This window comes from Zonotrichia leucophrys, chromosome 1A, assembly GCF_028769735.1.
Source record: "Zonotrichia leucophrys gambelii isolate GWCS_2022_RI chromosome 1A, RI_Zleu_2.0, whole genome shotgun sequence".
Lineage (NCBI taxonomy): Eukaryota > Metazoa > Chordata > Aves > Passeriformes > Passerellidae > Zonotrichia > Zonotrichia leucophrys.
In genome coordinates, this window is record NC_088170.1 from 27,004,833 (window position 1) to 27,022,673 (window position 17,841).

Sequence of the window (17,841 nt, forward strand, 5' to 3'; positions counted from 1 at the left end):
TTAAAACCCACCAAAAAAAAAAGCTTCTTTGGTCAATTAATTAAAAAAAAACCACGCAAAAAGCAAAACAAAAAACCAAAGAAACACCCCAAACCAATAGCAGAATCTGCATTCTAGATATTATGTAAGTTATCAAACTTCTAATATGAAAACTTATTTTTAATACATTAATTGAAATTATATTCATAAACCTTCTTTAGTTTTCCTTTGAACAAGTGACTGAATCTTACTGGGACCTCATTTAATTTGGATGAAATCTGACCTTGTACAGACTATGTCATGAAGTCGATGTTTTTCACACTAATAATGAACAGGGTTTAGGTTAGTGGATTACTGTGCTGGCCTTTGAAGAAAATGCAAATCTATAATCTCATCTAATTTTATAGTTAGCTTGAATGTCTAACAGTAAAATCTGAGAGAGAACTTCTAGAAGAAAGCAGCAGTTTTATCACTTGCAATAAAGCTGTAGGCCGAGCCTTTAACAGAAATACATCTGCTTTCTCATTTTAGGAGTTAATGAAGTGGTAGAAACAGAGGTGTGGAGAAGATCAAAATCACTCTTCACCTCCAAAACAAAGGAAGCCTTTTCTTAGAGGAATGGCTGTGAATAGAGTAATGTATTTTGGAGGAATCCAGTGGTTTTCTAGTGGGGGTGAAAAGGACTCTATCCATGGCATATGTACAGAAGGCAAAGGAATCATCTGGAAAGTGAAATTAAATGCTATTTAACTTAACAGCAGAAATATCAATGCAAGGATTTCTTGTTTTCTCTTTGTACAACATTCTAAAGAGCACAAATGAGTGCCCAAAGACATACATTTAATTTAGTTTTTAAACAACATTACTTTGTGAACATCCTGTAATTTTGAAAAAGTTCCAAGAGGGAAAGCAAAGGCAAGACTATAATGCAAGATTTTATTTATTTGTGGATTCTTTATCCCTTTCTGAATGATTAAAACTCCTAATAATCCTAAAAAAATTAACAACTTGTAACTTTTTTTCACCTCCAACAGAAATGGTGAATCAGGAATAAGTACAGATTACAACAATTTTAAGTTGTTATCACGGCAGCCTTTCTTTTTAAACAAATTTTTAACTTTTAAATCCATTGAACAAATATTGAACTGATGATGTTAACATAATTGATGTGATTTTTCTGACTGATCACTTCCCTTCTTTTAATGTAGATATATTGTTGGATGATGTCACTGATGGAGCACTCCACAAAGAAGGTCATAGTGTCAAAATTTTAGTCACCATAAACAAAGGCTACAGTCGAGCCAAGGTAAGTGCATTACCCAGAACAGAACTAGAGCTCAAGCAAATGCTGGCATATAGTACATCAAAATTTTTTCAGTATTTTAATCCAGGAACTGAAGGGAAGTATCTCATAGATGGCACTCTCTTCTGTCATCCATGCTCAATACAGTTAGGCACACTCCATAGACTAATGCCATATGGCTTCTTTATGCCTTTGTGGTGGCTTAGACACTATTAATTCTTTGTTTAATTAGTAGTAGGATGTCCTGGGACTTGCTGTCTCTAGGTCATTATAAATTAGATCTATGCATTGATCTCCTTAGGGTGCAACTGTGAATTTGCTGCTGAAAAGTTGTATTGTCATGTTTTCATGTTCTGTGTTGTAAAAAATGACAAATATAGTGCAACCTTTATTTTTAGTCATCTCTTTAAAAACACAGACGCAATCAAAGAGCAGAACAAGATTCTGTATTCCCTTCTTTATAAAGATGTATCAAAGTAATACAATCTGTACCTACTTCTGGCACAGAGATTATTACCAAAGTTGTTACCTCTCATTCTAAATAATATTCTTATTCTTCGTTAGGAAGACTATGAATCTTCACAGAAAACTAATTAGTACCATTTTTAGTCCAGTTTCCAAAAATATCTCTTCGCAGGATCAAAAGCCACATGCATACCTGATAGGATCAATTGGAGTCAGTGGAAAAACAAAATGGGATGTTTTAGATGGTGTAATCAGACGTCTCTTTAAGGTAAGACACTGAAAATTTTGCTTAAGTATTATTACAATTTTCTTTTTCATTTTAGAAAATTTCTATATTCTTTGAGTTGTCTTGTCAAGTTTTTGTTTTGGTTTGAGGTTTTTTTGATATATTGCTAACACCAACTACTATTAAGCTTTATTCTCAATGTTGCAGTTCTTTTTTCTATAACTGTAGGCAGTTTTCCAAATAGCTTTCATTCAATAAATGTTTTTATGACTTATGTTTTCATATAATTTCAGGAGTATATTTTTCGAGTGGATCCAACTACTAGCCTGGGTTTAAGCTCTGACTGCATTGCTAGCTATTGTATAGGGGATGTGACTAGAGCCCATAGCCTAGAAGTGCCTGAACTGCTGCCTTGTGGATATCTGGTTGGAGATAATAACGTCATCACTGTGAACCTAAAAGGTAAAATCCAAAGAAAACTTCTGCAGATACCAGAGTTCTACACTACAGTTCCCTATCCTTTTATGTTTATTTTCTTACACCTGACCTTTCTGTATTGTCTCTAGTTTGAGGGCACATTTATCACAAACTGCCTGTAAGACATTATATAATATCCATCATAGCCTTTAGAGGGAAATCTAAAAATGTCTATCCTCCCCTGCCTGATTGCCAAAACAAAGTACAGATTTCTGAATAGTGGCAAAAATCCAACCCCAAAACAAAGATTAAAATGAGAAATACTAATGCTTTATTCAGTTCCACAGGAAAAATTCTATACATTTCAAGTGCTCTAGGGATTTGCTATTGGAGAGGAGAGGGGGCCTTCAGGAGAACTTTATTACGTGATAACTGGTAACTCTTGTGGCTGTCAGTTTGACCTTTTTTATGTCATCGTAGTAAGTAATGTCTGAAACATACATCTTTGCCTCACTGATCCTTCTCTTCACATTTACTTTGGTTGCATCTCTTCCACTCATCTCAACTCATCACTGCTGTTCAATTTTTTGTGGAAGTATACCAGTATTTCTACAGTAAAGAAGTCCTTAACAGGGGTTTGATTTAGAAGATTTGATTTAGTAGCTATCTTACTTTGCTTTGGGCATAGCACTGATGCCATCAGGTGCTGGGCCAAATAACTACCTTACCCAGGATAAGACAGGCCATTTTTCTTTTCTTTTTTTTTATCCCCAGGAGTAGAAGAAAACAGTTTGGACAGTTTTGTGTTTGACACATTAATTCCTAAGCCAATTACCCAACGGTACTTTAATTTACTGATGGAGCATCGCAGAATTATTCTGTCGGGACCCAGTGGCACAGGAAAGACCTATTTAGCTAACAGGCTGGCTGAATATATTATAACTAAATCTGGCAGAAAAAAAACTGAGGATGCAATCGCAACTTTTAACATAGATCACAAATCAAGCAAGGTAAGTTACAATTGAAAACATAATCTATTGCCCAGTTTGTAGAACAGATTCCAATTAAGGGGTGTACTCTTTTGCTGTTCAGTTAGCATTTCTTCCTACAAGAATTCAGTCTTCAATCCCAGTGATGTACAGGGACCAGATCTTTCTGTCCTAAACAAACCATTGAAGCACTGTCAAGGCAGTCTCAATTTTTTCCCTCTTGAGAAAACCCATTTTAAGTATAGATGCAGAGTCCAACTCCCAAGTGAATTAAATTTTTGAAGTGTCTGTAATTCCTTTATCAGAAGGTTTGCTATATAGTAATACTACTGTAACTTGTTTTTTTATGATGATAACATCAGCCTTTGTAAGCAAAGATATCAGAGGAGTGATTTGAAATTACTGTCCTGGGCTCAATTTCTTAATCAGCCCTGAGGACATACAACTGTCATGATTTCTGGTGTGCATCGGTCTGGAAGCTGACCATACTGAAATTGCCTCACACATCATGTCACATTCACAGTGATTTACAAAGCTCAGATTGTCAGGTTTCTAGCAGGGCTACTGTGCTAGCCACAGATAATACTATTCACCTGGCTGTCCTGAATTGAGTGTACTCCTAACTTGGCTCCTGGGGGGAAAAAAATGAAAGGGTTTGCCCATAGCTTTCTGATTTGCACAGAACATAATGAATGCTAACATAAGAAGGGAGAACATACAGATCCCAAAGGGGCAAAAAGACCATTCTGGCAAAAATAACTGCTTTTCACTGTCTTTATACAGAGGATTTGTGATGCCATTTACTTTGGCAGAGAATGTGTTTGTGTTCTATTGTTATACTATACACATCTGTAAAGAAAATTGTCCCACAAAAGAGCCTTTTGGATTTCTAGTAAATTGCTTGGTCTGTGTGTTTTGGTATTTCACTGTTGCTTTTGGATTGGATTGGCTAGGCATTTTTCCCTTTTTCTTTACTTCTATCAAAATTCATATAGAATTTTTTGAGTTTGTAATAAAAATTAAAAAAAACAAAAAGCAACATTGTCAAATACCAAGGGTGTTTGAATAATATAGATGGTTCTATTCCATGGAAGAAACCTATAATGTTCTCTGAGAGACATCTGATCATAAAATGGAAAAGAAAAATCTTTCTTGAAATAAAAAAGGTGCATGTTCCCATTAAAAAAGAAAAGATCCAGCTATCCCTGATCCAGAAAATAAAATGGCAATAGGAACTTTGTACATAATACTAAGCATGTCCAACCCTGACAAAATTGGATACCTCGAGAGATACAGCCATAGAACTTGACTAGCTCAAATTCTCAAGAGCAGCTGTTGACAAAAATATGAAATGTTTGGATTGTGGAAAGCTGTCTTTTACTGCTGCACTAAACAGCAGCCAGACAGCTGACAGGAAAAAAGAATTTACACACCAAATTTTATTATGAGGTATGATAAAGCATCTCCAAGGTGCCAGGCAGATTTTCAGTGAGAGTGCTGAAAGGAGATATCTAAAGGAGTAGTTCAATACACCAAAATTGCGTGACAGGGTGGTGGGATTTTGATATATAAATGTGGCACTCATAAGAACGAAGGTCCAAAAATTATTAGGAGCATCTCAGCCCATTGGAAATGGCATATTTTATTGCAATGTATATTCCTCTGGATAGAAGATATTTTATCAGTAAATTTCTAAGGAATGTATCCCCCAAATCAGAATGCTTCAGTCATTTGCATTGTATTTAGCACCTTTGTTTTTTCCTAGAGTGAGGCTTTAATGTTGCCCTGTGCAAGCAGCATGTTTTCCTGCAGGTGCAGATCCAACTGAGTGATCCAAAGGAGGAAAACTCTTTAGCAGTCATTTTATCTTTCTGATTTTTTTCAGTGAAATTATATCTATGGTCTAATTGTTTAATCTTTTCTGGGCTTGGGGCTTTTTTTTGTGATTTCATTTTTGGTTTTTTTTTATTATTTCTGCTGAAGGATTTGCGACAGTACCTAGCAAACTTAGCTGAGCAATGCAGTGCTGACAACAATGGTGCTGACCTCCCTGTTGTCATAATTCTTGATAACCTCCACCACATCAGTTCACTAAGTGACATCTTCAATGGTTTCCTCAACTGTAAATATAATAAATGGTAGGTAGTATCTTTTCTCTCTCCTTGCACACAGATTTTACAATTAAAACATTAAAAGCTGCTTGTTATTTTGCGAAATAAAATGTCACAGTGCAAACTTAGGCTCCCATAGGCCATCTGCAAGGCCATTATGGGCTTCAATAATTTTAACGCCTTTCAGCCAAGAAGGTAGCTGTCTCCTTCACTTCATTTACATGACTTCCATGCTTCTGAATGAGATGTAAATGAACTACAAAATTTAAGAATGTGCTTAAACACTTGACTGTTTTATAGTGTTATCCTTTGCACCCTGTGAGATCACAGCAGATCATTAGTACCGTAAGAACAGCTTACACATTGTTATAAGGGAATTTGGGAAAAACCATGCCATACAGAAGCAGCTGTGAATCTAGCAGATTTTCCCTTCCCACAGTTTTCTTGCAGCAGTGCAGAAGTATAAACTTGGCTGACTGTCCTTTATTCTCAAGCAAGAGTAAAAATAACGTTTTCTAGAACTTTTATTGGCTTTTAACATTGGTTACTTCTGCTGTAAAAGTGATATCACAGGGACTTCCTTCATAAAATCATTGCATACATCTTCCTCATGAGATTCATTGGCTTTTGAAATTAAAAAGCTAAGCATACTGCCAAATTACAAATTACATCAAGACAGGGTTGCTTTATTTATTTCTTCATTACAGATGGGCAGTAGTAAACTACATATGTGCAAGAGGGAAATAATACAGGAATAAACATTTTTAAAAGGGTGCCTCAGATATATTTTAAATGTATGACTGTAGTACACCCAGACTCTTTTGAAATTGGCCTAGTACAGATACTAAGAAGGAATATACTCTGAATATTTTAATGAATTCTCCCTCAAAAAAAAAATCCTACTGCTTTTATATTTCCAGTCCCTATATTATTGGAACCATGAACCAAGGAGTTTCTTCTTCACCAAATCTGGAGGTGCATCACAATTTCAGGTACATTCACTCTGTATTTACTGTGGCCATGTTTGCACAGCTCCCTGCTTCTGAACCCAGTTCTTTGGCAAATATTGATCTTGTGTCTCATCACAGTAAAGCATTTCAGTTGCAACGTCTCTCCTCTATTGATGGGTCTCTGGATTGTGTTGGGGAATAATAAAAGAAATAAGACACTGTCTGGCACATTTAGCAAGTTGCTGAAGATGATTGCTTTCCTGCATTTCTTTTGTCTTCAGCAGTGTCTTGAATTCCTGCTGGAACCTGAAATGCCTGCATTGAAACAGTGAGCAGAAGTGAGGTTCATTGGAGCAGTGCTATACTTGATGACTAATGAGACTCTATGACATTACTTTTATCTATATGTTTAAGAGGAAATAATGTATTTGCGATTCATTGCTGCTTGATATTTATCTCTTCTACCTAGGTGGGTGCTGTGTGCTAATCACACAGAGCCTGTTAAAGGTTTCTTAGGAAGATATCTGAGAAGGAAACTGATTGAAACTGAAATAGAAAAGAGCATACGCAATAATGAGCTTATGAAAATCATTGACTGGATCCCCAAAACATGGCATCATCTCAACAGCTTCCTAGAAACACACAGCTCTTCAGATGTAACCATTGGTGAGTCCACTGCTGGAATGGTTTGAAATAGGGATGCAGGCTGAGCATTTTAGAGATTTGTGAAGAATATATTATTATTTTTTTTTAATTTCCATGTCTCAGTTGGAAGTACAGCATAGATGTGGGAATTTTTCTAGTTGTCAGCAAGCTTTAAAAAAAAATTGAAAGTTTAATGAGAGAGTATATATATTTCCTGGTAGTTCTTTGTTACTAAATACTTTCAAGTAAAATATCACTATTTTAAAAACTAAATTTAAAAAAAATACCCTGATAGTAACTTTCCTAAGCTTAATTATTTTCTCCTGCTTTCACACTGCAGTATAATTACAGCAATTAAAAACCTTGGACCTGAGGTCTTTTAATGAAATAACTCTGTTAGCAAAGATGTCAGCTTTTACATAGCTTTGCCATAAAACTTGTAAGTGTTCATCAAGCCCTAAAATTGGGCTAAGGGGCACCAGATCATTTTTAATAACAGGAGACTGTTAGCTCCTTTAATGTAGTCCTGTTTTAATATTCTCTGGACTTGAGCTGGTTCCGGTACTGCTCTTTTAATTTTGAGAAGATTATTTTCAGTGTGTTTCCCAGTTATACCCTTTTAATACTCAACTTGACTTCTCAGGCCCCCGCCTCTTCCTCCCTTGCCCTATGGATGTTGATGGCTCCAGAGTGTGGTTCACAGACCTTTGGAACTATTCCCTGGTTCCGTATCTTCTGGAAGCTGTGAGAGAAGGACTCCAGGTATGTAATTTGTTTCCTAGAAATTTTTTAAATTGCTTTCAAAGGCTTTCTCCAAGCTGTTTTTAAACAGCGCATCCTAGTATAAATGCTATTGCAAGAAGAAAATCTTTGGATGGGTTATAGAAGGCAGACTCAAATTCCTTTTGGCCTGCTCTTACTCTGGTGTATAATTTGACTTTGTATCATATCTTATTATGGATTTTATGAAGAGGGTTTCTTCTGTATGACTGGAGAAAGGTGGTTTTTTCCATTGTTTAAAGAGTTCCCAGCATAGTTAAATACAGCTCAGATTGTCTCCCTTAGTCAAGGCAGTCTCAGCCTACCCCTGAATGGAACAGTTAATAAGCTTTATATTGGTGCCAGAAAATAGCTCCTACCTATGTAGGCACACAGATTTGTGGGAAAAAGTTTGTGAACCAAGATGTTTTCATAAGGCTTGGATTGGAAGGGACCTAAAAGATATATAATTCCTGGCTGTGAACACTTCCAGGGATGGGGCATCCACAACTTTTCTGGGCAGCTTTTTCCAGTGCCTCACTACCCTTACTGTAAAGAATTTCTTCCTAACATCTAATCTAAATCTCTTCTGTCTTAGTTTAAAACGATTCTCCCTTGTCCTAACACTATCTGCCCACATTAAAATGTTGTTCCCACTCATTTTTATAAGCCCCCTGGAAGGTTGTAATGCGGTCTTCACCAGGAGGAAAACTCTCCAGATTATACCAGAGGATAGGATTTTGGATCATTCCACATCTTTGGAGGAAACTCAAATATTTACATTGATCCATTCTCTCTTTTTTTGGTGTTTTTCCCCCAGTCTTTAGTTATTAATTGGCTTTCTCCCTTTTCCTTTTTTTTTTTTTTTTTTTTTTTTTTTTTTTTTTTTTTTTTTTTTGGTTTATGCACAGCAATTCTATGTCCTCTAAAAATATGCTTTGTGGAAAGGCATTTTTTCCACACATGACACCAAAAGGTATTACTGCATATTAGTGCAGGGAGGATTGTTATGGACTAGGCAAAGAACTGTGTAAGCAGCTGCAGTTTCTTTATCACCTGTATTGACACTGTGACATACTGATGCAATGGAGGTTTAGAATCTTGCCTGTTGAATATCTCATGCTTTCCTAAAACTGCTTATCTCTCTGAGAATTACTGTGTTTATGCCTCGTGCAGAATACTGCCAAACATTTGATAGAACAGCCACAGTGAGATTAACAGCACTTGTTTAGACCAGCTGTAAAAATGCAGTGATATTCTTCATGCTCATATTTTCCCAAGCATGCAGGGTAACTGCTTAAATGGAAACTTCAGTTGTGCAGCAGAAGATGGCAGCATATAGAAGAAAATATGTTTGTTTCATGAGCTGTACCAATTTTTAGCTGCTTTGGATGGCTTCCATAGAATAAAGTTATTAATAATAAACAGCATTTTTATATCATATAAGTAAGTGTTCCTGGAACCAAAGATGGATAAAAACTGCCTTTCTGGTCAGGTGCTTTGCAAACTCACTTGTCAGACATAGGATTATAAGCCTTGCTGTAGATTCCAGAAAAGATTTAGTCACTGTTAATCTCAGATGAAGGGAAGTGCTACAGCCTGGAGTTAGCCTGCTACCTCTGAGAAACATTTCTCTTGGCTTATTTAGGCAAATCCCTTTTGTAGCAGCCTAGCCTCAGTGCAGGTCAGAAAAAGTCCAAGTATCTCTGTGCCTAATACAGAGAACTTGGCTCCCTAACCTGAAGCTCTGCATTCTGCATGTGCCTGGCAGCAGGTGTTGATAAGCACAACCCATCCTTCTGCCTTTATCACTAAAGTCCTCCCCTGTTATACTCCCTCTAGGAGCACAGCCCACCTATATCCTCCACAAGTGCGTGCCCTGCCAATGGCATGGTGTTCCTTGGATTGTGTGAAACTGTTTGAGGCAGCAGAAATTATAAAAAGCCCTGGTGGATGGCTCCCCATCCCAGTGTATCATTGTCACAGCTAAAGGAAATCTATAAAGCAACTACCAAGTTAACATGCTGCTTGTGAACACCAATACAGAGAGAGGTGAATTTTAGTGAGGATGATACCAGATCTCCTAAAATTACAGTATTCTCATTCTTCCTCCATCCTCCCCCCAGATTCATAAGCATTTTATGCTTCATAGTGAGGAAAAATATATCCCTTGTGATGTTCTTCTCTTAACCTTCTGAAAGTTATCACATTTAGGATGTGGACAGATGTCTGCTTCAGCATCTCATTTTTCTAGGAGAAGTGAACAATCTGTACTTCTAATTCACTTCAAACAAAATCCAATTAACTTGAATGCTTTTGATAGGTCTGTGTTAATTTCCCTGGTATGCCTTAAGCAAAATACCTTAAGGTCTCATTTCACATTGTATCAAAGCACTTGCTGTTGTCTAGTCACTAGGCACTGTGTCACTAGTTATGGAGCATTTTCCAACTTGCAGCCACTCTGTGTATTGAAGGATCATTAGTGGAGATGATCCAATCTCCTTAAGGTCTTATTTTACCTGAGTACTGAGAACATCCAAAAGCAAATCTCTTTCTAAAATGGTTTTGATGTTTGTGGTGACATTTTTTTCTGCTGTTATAACTGGTACTGAAAAGTCTGTAAAATACTGACATTTCTTATGTCCATAATGTAGATGTACGGTAAGAGGGCACCCTGGGAGGATCCCTCCAAGTGGGTGGCTGATACCTATCCATGGAGCTCTGCAACTCTACAGCATGAGTGGCCATCACTGCTTCAGTTAAGGCCTGAAGATGTTGGTTATGAAGGTTACGCATCAGCAAAAGAAGGAACAACCTCTAAGCACGTTCCGCAGACTGAGACAGAGGGGGATCCCTTGGTAAGATTCAAACATTTGAATTCAAATATTCAATATGCACTTTACTCTTACATGTTAAACTGTACACTGTGCAGTTAAAAAGTACTGTGCACCTCTTCCAGAACAGGCTTTTAAAATGAATCCTCCTATAATTTATGAAAATGTTGAAAATTAAAGGAAGCAGGAGGGCATGTATCACCAACACTTTAATATCTCCTTACATTGTTTGTGTTTCCCATCTGCCCAGATGTATCTGATACCATGTATCAGGTCTTCATCATTCTATTGTTTGGGAACCACTCTTCAGCAGCTTATTAATCAATTTTATCATGAAAACATCTTTCTTCATCAGGCAATTTTGCAGCTACATTATGCAAATGAAGGACTGCAATATTCACATTATCTAACTTACCTATCATAGAGAATTTAGTGAAAATAGAAATTATCCATCCTCCCATTTCTCATAATATTTCAGGTCAACTGATGATTGTGTAATAGTCTTAATGCAGAAGGAATGCAATTGTGGTGGCATTAAATGATAAGAAGTTGATTTCCCTCAATGCCAAGTATTGTTTTATTTAAATATGATCCCAGACATTCAGGTTTACCATTGACTCCTCTGATAATTGACTATTAAAATGCATATGTTGAGCTGCTATTCTTTTGTAGTGCTTTCTCTGTGGACTGCCTTTATCACAATTCAAAATACCATTTTAGAGAACTATATTTCTAGAATAGGCAGCCCTTGGAAAAGGGAATTTCTCAGAGAAAAATGCACTGATCTCTTAACTGTGTTAAGAAAATGGTTCCTCAGCCTCAGTGTTTCATGTTCAAAAACAGACAGTGTCCTGAAGAAGTGTAGAAAATCATCTTATTTGAACTTATTTTCCATTCCAAAAGCTTCCAGGTGATATTTTGACCCTGTGAGCTTCCAGTCAGTATGTTGGACAGGCTTCCAGCACAGCATAATCTCCAGTGTGCTGAAAACTCAGTCTGTGGGCAGCCTGAGTTCAGTTTCCACTCACCCCTGCTCCCCACACACTGTGGTCAGCATCTCTACCTGAGTAAATATCAGAAGCTTGAAAGTTGGGACTGGAGGGTTTGCCCCCACCTCCAGTGGAGCTCATGGGTGGACAGACCCTGCCCTTGTGGCAACAGAACACGTCTCATGCAGGTTGTATTGAACACCCACTGCAGGTATCCTGTTTTCACAACCATGGATACGTGTTAAAGCTTCAGCAAAACTACAAAAAATATTGAACACTGTTCAGTGCCAAGAGAAGCTTCACCATGCAAGTTGAAAGCATAGAGATATAAGGATTTCTGAACAAACTGGAAATAGGGGCGTAAAACACAAATTGCTAGGAATATATCCTTGGCTTTGATTTTTCTTTGCCTGCTTTTTATAACAGCAGTGAATTTGTTCCTTGAAAAACACTGAAGTACTCTCGACATTGCTTGCAGTCCTTAGCATGCTGGCAGAAGTGGATGCTTCATAAATAAAATCCTGACCATTATACAGTCAAGCATCAAGCATCCAAGTAATTTTCTGGATCTTAATGCTGCTATTTGATTATTTTCAGATGGTTTTCAGGTACTATTAATCCCTAAATTTTGGTGGGCTTTACCCTCCTGGGTAGGAGAATCTGTTGCTGTTTCACTCCTGAGGGCAGCCCCCCAACAGCAGATGGGGCTCATTTATGAAGCAGCTGGCATCAGTCCACCCCTCTCTCATTCCCTCCCCATCTTTCTCTTGTAGAGGGGGGATATGTTACTGTGATTATGCTTTCAGTTGCTTTTCCAGTGTAATGCATCTAAACCATCCAAAAATTTTCTGGAAGCTTGACTGTCTCCAAATATGGGCCCAGATGTCCAGCTGAGATATGGCTTCCTTCCTCGGCCGGTATTGCAGCTGCAGCTGGCCTCACCCCTGAATTGAAGAGAGTTATCAGGCAGCTCCATTTGTATCCCTCTTTGGACCTTTAAACTTCTATTTAAAAATGAGAAAGCAATGGAAAGAGTGCCAGTAGGAGCTGCTAACACCCTGCCCTTTCTGAAATCCTTTTGTACGGTCCCTCCTCTAGGTACCAGCACACCTCATACAGCAGGAGAGCTTAATTAAATTTTAACACGGTCACTGCAGTTTTAAATGAGATGAGATTATGTAAACATTGCTTTCTTCTTTCAGATGAATATGCTAATGAGGCTTCAAGAGGCAGCCAACTATTCGAGCGCACAGAGCTGTGACAGTGATAGCACCAGCCACCATGATGACATTTTGGATTCATCCCTTGAATCAACTCTCTGAAAGGGACAAATCTTGCTGTGGGATGATGGTAAAATCTGTTTCCACTAGACCACTGCCAGTATTAAAGCAGCACACCGAGGTCTCTCAGTAAGAACGGTGTGTTGTAGGGAGGCAGGAGACCTAACTCTGCAAAGTCAGGAAGAAAAATTGAAGTGGAAAGCTTGAATTAGTTTAATTTCAAGGCATTTCAATACCTATGGAGCCGAGTGAGACTCCATTTGTCAACTGGAAAGTGCCCTAGACCAAGGGCATCTGAGCAGATTGCACACGTGTTAGCCAAACTGGAATATTTTTTTTCCCTTATCCTCTTTCTCTCTCTCTGTCTCTCTGTGTTTCTCTGTACGAGTTCACAGCGAAACTTCTGTGGATTTTTTTTTCCTTTAGTTTATCCTGAGCTGCTGCATGAACAATGCAGTCTTCTAATTATCTTGTAACCTCTGTTGTGCCACATGGTGCTGGTCACAGGACGGCAGTGGTGTTTGTGTTATACACTACTGCCCATTCCAAAAGGAGTAAAAGATGATAGTAACTCAGAAAGCACAAACAGTATTGTGCAATCACCAGAAAACATGACTGTGATATGCTGGATAAGTGCCAATTTAATTCTAACTGCCATGGTCACGGTGATGCGCTCCATAAAGTTTTTAGTACACAAGTCACAGATTTTATAAAGTTATTTTTACCACAAGGGTCTTTTTTAACCGCCTGCCCACTCCTTAACAACAGTTTTCTACCAATTACTAACCAACACTGATTAAAGGCTTTTTAGGGCTTCATTTGTTTGAGCCTTTTCAGTGAAAGAAGGAACATTTCTTATGGTGCTGTCTCACTGCCTTAAAACAGATTTCTAGAACAGTTTTACAGTTGGTTTAATTCCTAAACCATTGGTAATTTACACTGTTTTTTTCTTCATTTACTAACAAGAAAACATCAGTTAACATAGTAGCCTCATATCTGTATATCATGATTTTTTAAAGTAATGGATACGAGAAAGAACAATTGCTATATAATATTTTTATCTTGTGAATAGATTTCTCTGCCTACCCTCAGAAGTACACAAGGAACCCAAACCCACTTTCACTGCCACTTAAATGCTGACAAAATCAGCTCAAATCCATTTGGTCCCATGGAATGGAATTTTTGGGAGGATAGATGTTTTGAATACTTATCCAGCAGAGCTGGATGCACTTGATGCAGCATGAGCACAAATATATGGGTTTGTTTTTTGTTTTTTTTTCCTTTTTCTAGTTTCAGCATGTTGTTTTGATTGCTATAGTTGTACATGAAGAATTCAGCATAAAAGAACACTGAAGCAGTGATGTCCACTGTGGAAGAGGAAGAGTTTATACTGTAAAAGTGGGTTGGTTTTGCACAGTCTACTGGGTGGGTATTGTAAATATAGAGAAAAAGAAAAAAAAAAAAGAAAAAAAAGCCTTGCACAAATCAAATCAAAAGCAAACAAACAAAAATATTGTATTTTATTCTGTTGGTGTTAAGAGATGTTTCACTTGCTGAGATTTCCTGTATGTTGCAAACAAATACAGAATGCAAAACCTAAAAGCTGTTATTATCCGGTGTGTTTGTCCTGTACTTAACAGTTGTTACGACTATGCAGGAGCTATCAATGCCACAGTTAGCACGTTTCAATATCTGTATGAAACCAATACATTTTGGGGGGAAAAGTCTGAAAATGTTTGAAATTCATATGTCACGGCAGGCTAGAAGCAGGCTGCATCCAGACTGCTCGGAGTAACTGGAAACACTCTTTTACCACCAGAGCCATGGTTAAAATAGGTGCACGTGGGCAAGAAGGCAGCCAAGGGCTCTGGCATTGTGTAGTCACATACTGTACACCTCCATGGATGTTACCTTCGGGATGTGTATCTGGTGCTATTCACTCCTCGCGGCCACCCCGTGGCCGCCTGCTGTAACTTAAAGAAATCAATGCAGTTTCCAAATGGCACTGAGCAGCATCGCTGAATCTAGAGGTTCCTACACGGTGCTATTGCCCTAATAAAACTCTGAATTTATGCACGTAGGATTCAGTCTGACCAAAATTGTGCCCCCCAAACCTGGATCCATTTCTGATGCAAAATGTCAGTTCATACACCTTGACTGACTCAAAGAACTAAAGCAAAGCTGCTCTTTCTTGTACCTGTGCTCTGAGCAAACCTGCAAATCTTTTCCTGCCATATTTAGCTCACAAACACACAATATTACATAGACAAAACTTCCTGCAATACATCTCAGTGAGTCCACCTAGTTTACAACTCAGAAATTGTTTGTGAAACATTTGTCTGTACACATTTTATATTTTGTACATTTTTGATGTAACATATCTTGTAAATAGACAGAAACAGTGAAATAAATCATCTGAAAATTTTTGTAGTCTTTGTAAAACCCTAATAATAAGTATTTGGTGTCATCGGACTTAACTGGATGATGTATTTTCTATTGGTTTATTGTTCCTCTAGCTTGTAAACCAGCTTGCGTATATTTTTTTTGCAGGTGTGCACACTGTATCTGTCTAAATTATTACTTTGCCATTAAAGTGGAATTATTTATTGAAAACACAGTCTGATGTTTTTGCAGTCAGGACTACTTAACAGATATTCTTTCAAATATACGAATATGAAAACAAAATGACATAATGAAGGATGTGATTTTTCTGTATTCAGCACAACTAATCTCTGTAGAAACAAAATTAAGTACTGTTTCCAGTTCCAGTGATTCAGCAGGATTTTTGAATGGCTGTTTCCTTGGTGGGAACAGGTTATGCCATTCAGAAACAACTTCACAATCTCCCCATTCTCAGGATTATTTTAAAATACAAGCGCCTGCTTATTTTAGTGACAAAAAAATCTGTCCAAAACCAGTGAAGTATCATGCCTTATTTTGAAACTCAAAGAACTAAGGACTACTTCCTCAGCAGGTATACATCAATATTATTTGATAGAATTCAAACAAAGAAAGTGTAATTGTCTTAGCTACCTAATCATAGACTTTGAGGTTGGAAGAGATCATTATGCTCCTACAAGTTGCAGCACCTCAGCTGTAAGTCTCAGCAGCTGGTCTGTAATTTCTCCTGTAAGTGCAAGATCCCAGGAAAGACCTTTAGACGTATGGGTACAGAGTAGAAGATTCATCACCTCAATAAAGATGTGGGTAATTATTCACTGGATGATTTGTGTTTTTAAGGGGGTTTTTTAAGATTTGCAGTTAAATCTCACATACCACTTTTTCAAGAGAAAATATATCCCATACTGTCCTTTGTTATGCCCTGTCTTCTTATACTAAAAAGCAAGTCACAATCAAAAACACCTTTTACAATAGTATTCTTTGCTTGTGTTTTTGGTAAGACAGGCAGCTTGCTCATTCCTAGCTTTTCACAATAAGCCATGCCTTTCAGACCTCAGTATGTTCATTGCAGGACTTTATGTGGTTTATCAGAGAGTCCATTCTGAAATGTGGGTATGAGAGTTGCACACAGCATTCCTGTCATGGTTTTATATTTGCTATAAACAGAGCAAATATCACCTTCCTACTCCCACTTCATATTTTCCCTGCTTAGGCTTCAGGGCTGACATTCACTCTCTAATTGCATCATCCCACTGCAAACTCATGTTCAGTTAATTATCTACCAAGACCCTGACTTCTTTTCATGTTCTATCATTTTGAAATACTTAGCCAATCCTGTCTATATAAACTGTGCTCTTTCTTCCTTAGATATATGAGTGCTAATTTATCTGTATTAAAACAGGATATTAAAATTAGCCCACCCTACTAAATTATTAATTCTCTACAGTTATCATCTGTCTAATTTACAATTTCAGCATCTTCCATAATTTCCAAAACCTGCATTGTCATTTTACGGTGTTTTTCAGTTTGTACATAAAGGTAATAAAATATTTTTTGTCAAGAGCAGAGCCCTGTTCAATCCTGATAGGACCTTTCATGAAGCTTTCTGTTTGCAGCTACATTGTTTACAGCTACTCCTGCCATGGGTATATGTGTACTTCAGTTAATATGGGTATAAGCATACAAAGTCACTTGTATATAATATTATGGGAAATACATGGTGAATTACATGGCTTCTCCATCAGTGTAGGTCTCCAAGGATAAATTAGATTTCTTTCTACTGAAAATTACATATGTAGAGATTATCTTCCACAGAAGAAGGACTAGACTAGGGTGATCTCAGTGTGCCTTTCCTATAATTCAGTGCTGCAGTCTTTGCATGTTGTCCAGCTGCCATACTTAAGGGAAAATGTAAGAAATTTAATTGTTAAACTCATTTTGTGTCTTCTGTCTCAGCATATCTACCTATTAACCTTCATCTGGAGACCTGCTTGGTGAATGCCCAGGTTCCCATGACAGGAATGGGATAATGCAGCCTCAGAAAGAAGTGTTTTTAGCAAAGTACTTGAGACATTGCTCTTGCTTACAAGAGCTCATTTTTTATGCTATCATTAACTAACTACAGTGTTGCTCAGCACATGCTTTTTCTTGATAACTGAATAATATCACACAAATTAAATGCTACCACTAAGTCTGGCAATGCAAGAGCTCCAGATGCACTGTCATGGGAGAAATGTAATTCTGGTAATAATACTAGTAGCAGAAAATAGAATCTGTCATGAAAGATAAATTAACTAGTGCCAAGGCCATGTGACCTTGCCTTTATACACTAAACTGCATTTACTATTCTTTCTTCAATTGCAACCCTAAACAAATGCTGATAAATAGCAATGAGAGAACACACTGAATAATCATGTTATGAATAAAAAATTTCATAAATGAAATAACGTTTCACCTTTGTTAGTGCATTCACTTGTTTTTCCAACAGTTTTTG

General features: G+C 37.4%; 1 protein-coding gene across 7 annotated transcripts in view; it reads left to right on the top strand.

Moving 5' to 3' along the window:
• Positions 1-15,568, top strand: part of NAV3 (neuron navigator 3) — a 468,550-nt gene extending 452,982 nt beyond the window's left edge. For all 7 annotated transcript variants that reach the window (XM_064701983.1, XM_064701980.1, XM_064701982.1 and 4 more), the window contains 10 exons: positions 1,188-1,285; positions 1,920-2,015; positions 2,267-2,435; positions 3,165-3,400; positions 5,363-5,517; positions 6,411-6,482; positions 6,910-7,106; positions 7,729-7,847; positions 10,499-10,702; positions 12,870-15,568. In XM_064701983.1, the coding sequence (XP_064558053.1) occupies positions 1,188-1,285; positions 1,920-2,015; positions 2,267-2,435; positions 3,165-3,400; positions 5,363-5,517; positions 6,411-6,482; positions 6,910-7,106; positions 7,729-7,847; positions 10,499-10,702; positions 12,870-12,989 (1,466 nt within the window). In that variant the 3' untranslated portion in view covers positions 12,990-15,568. The remainder of the gene's footprint in view (positions 1-1,187; positions 1,286-1,919; positions 2,016-2,266; positions 2,436-3,164; positions 3,401-5,362; positions 5,518-6,410; positions 6,483-6,909; positions 7,107-7,728; positions 7,848-10,498; positions 10,703-12,869) is intronic.
• Positions 15,569-17,841: the final 2,273 nt, after the last annotated feature.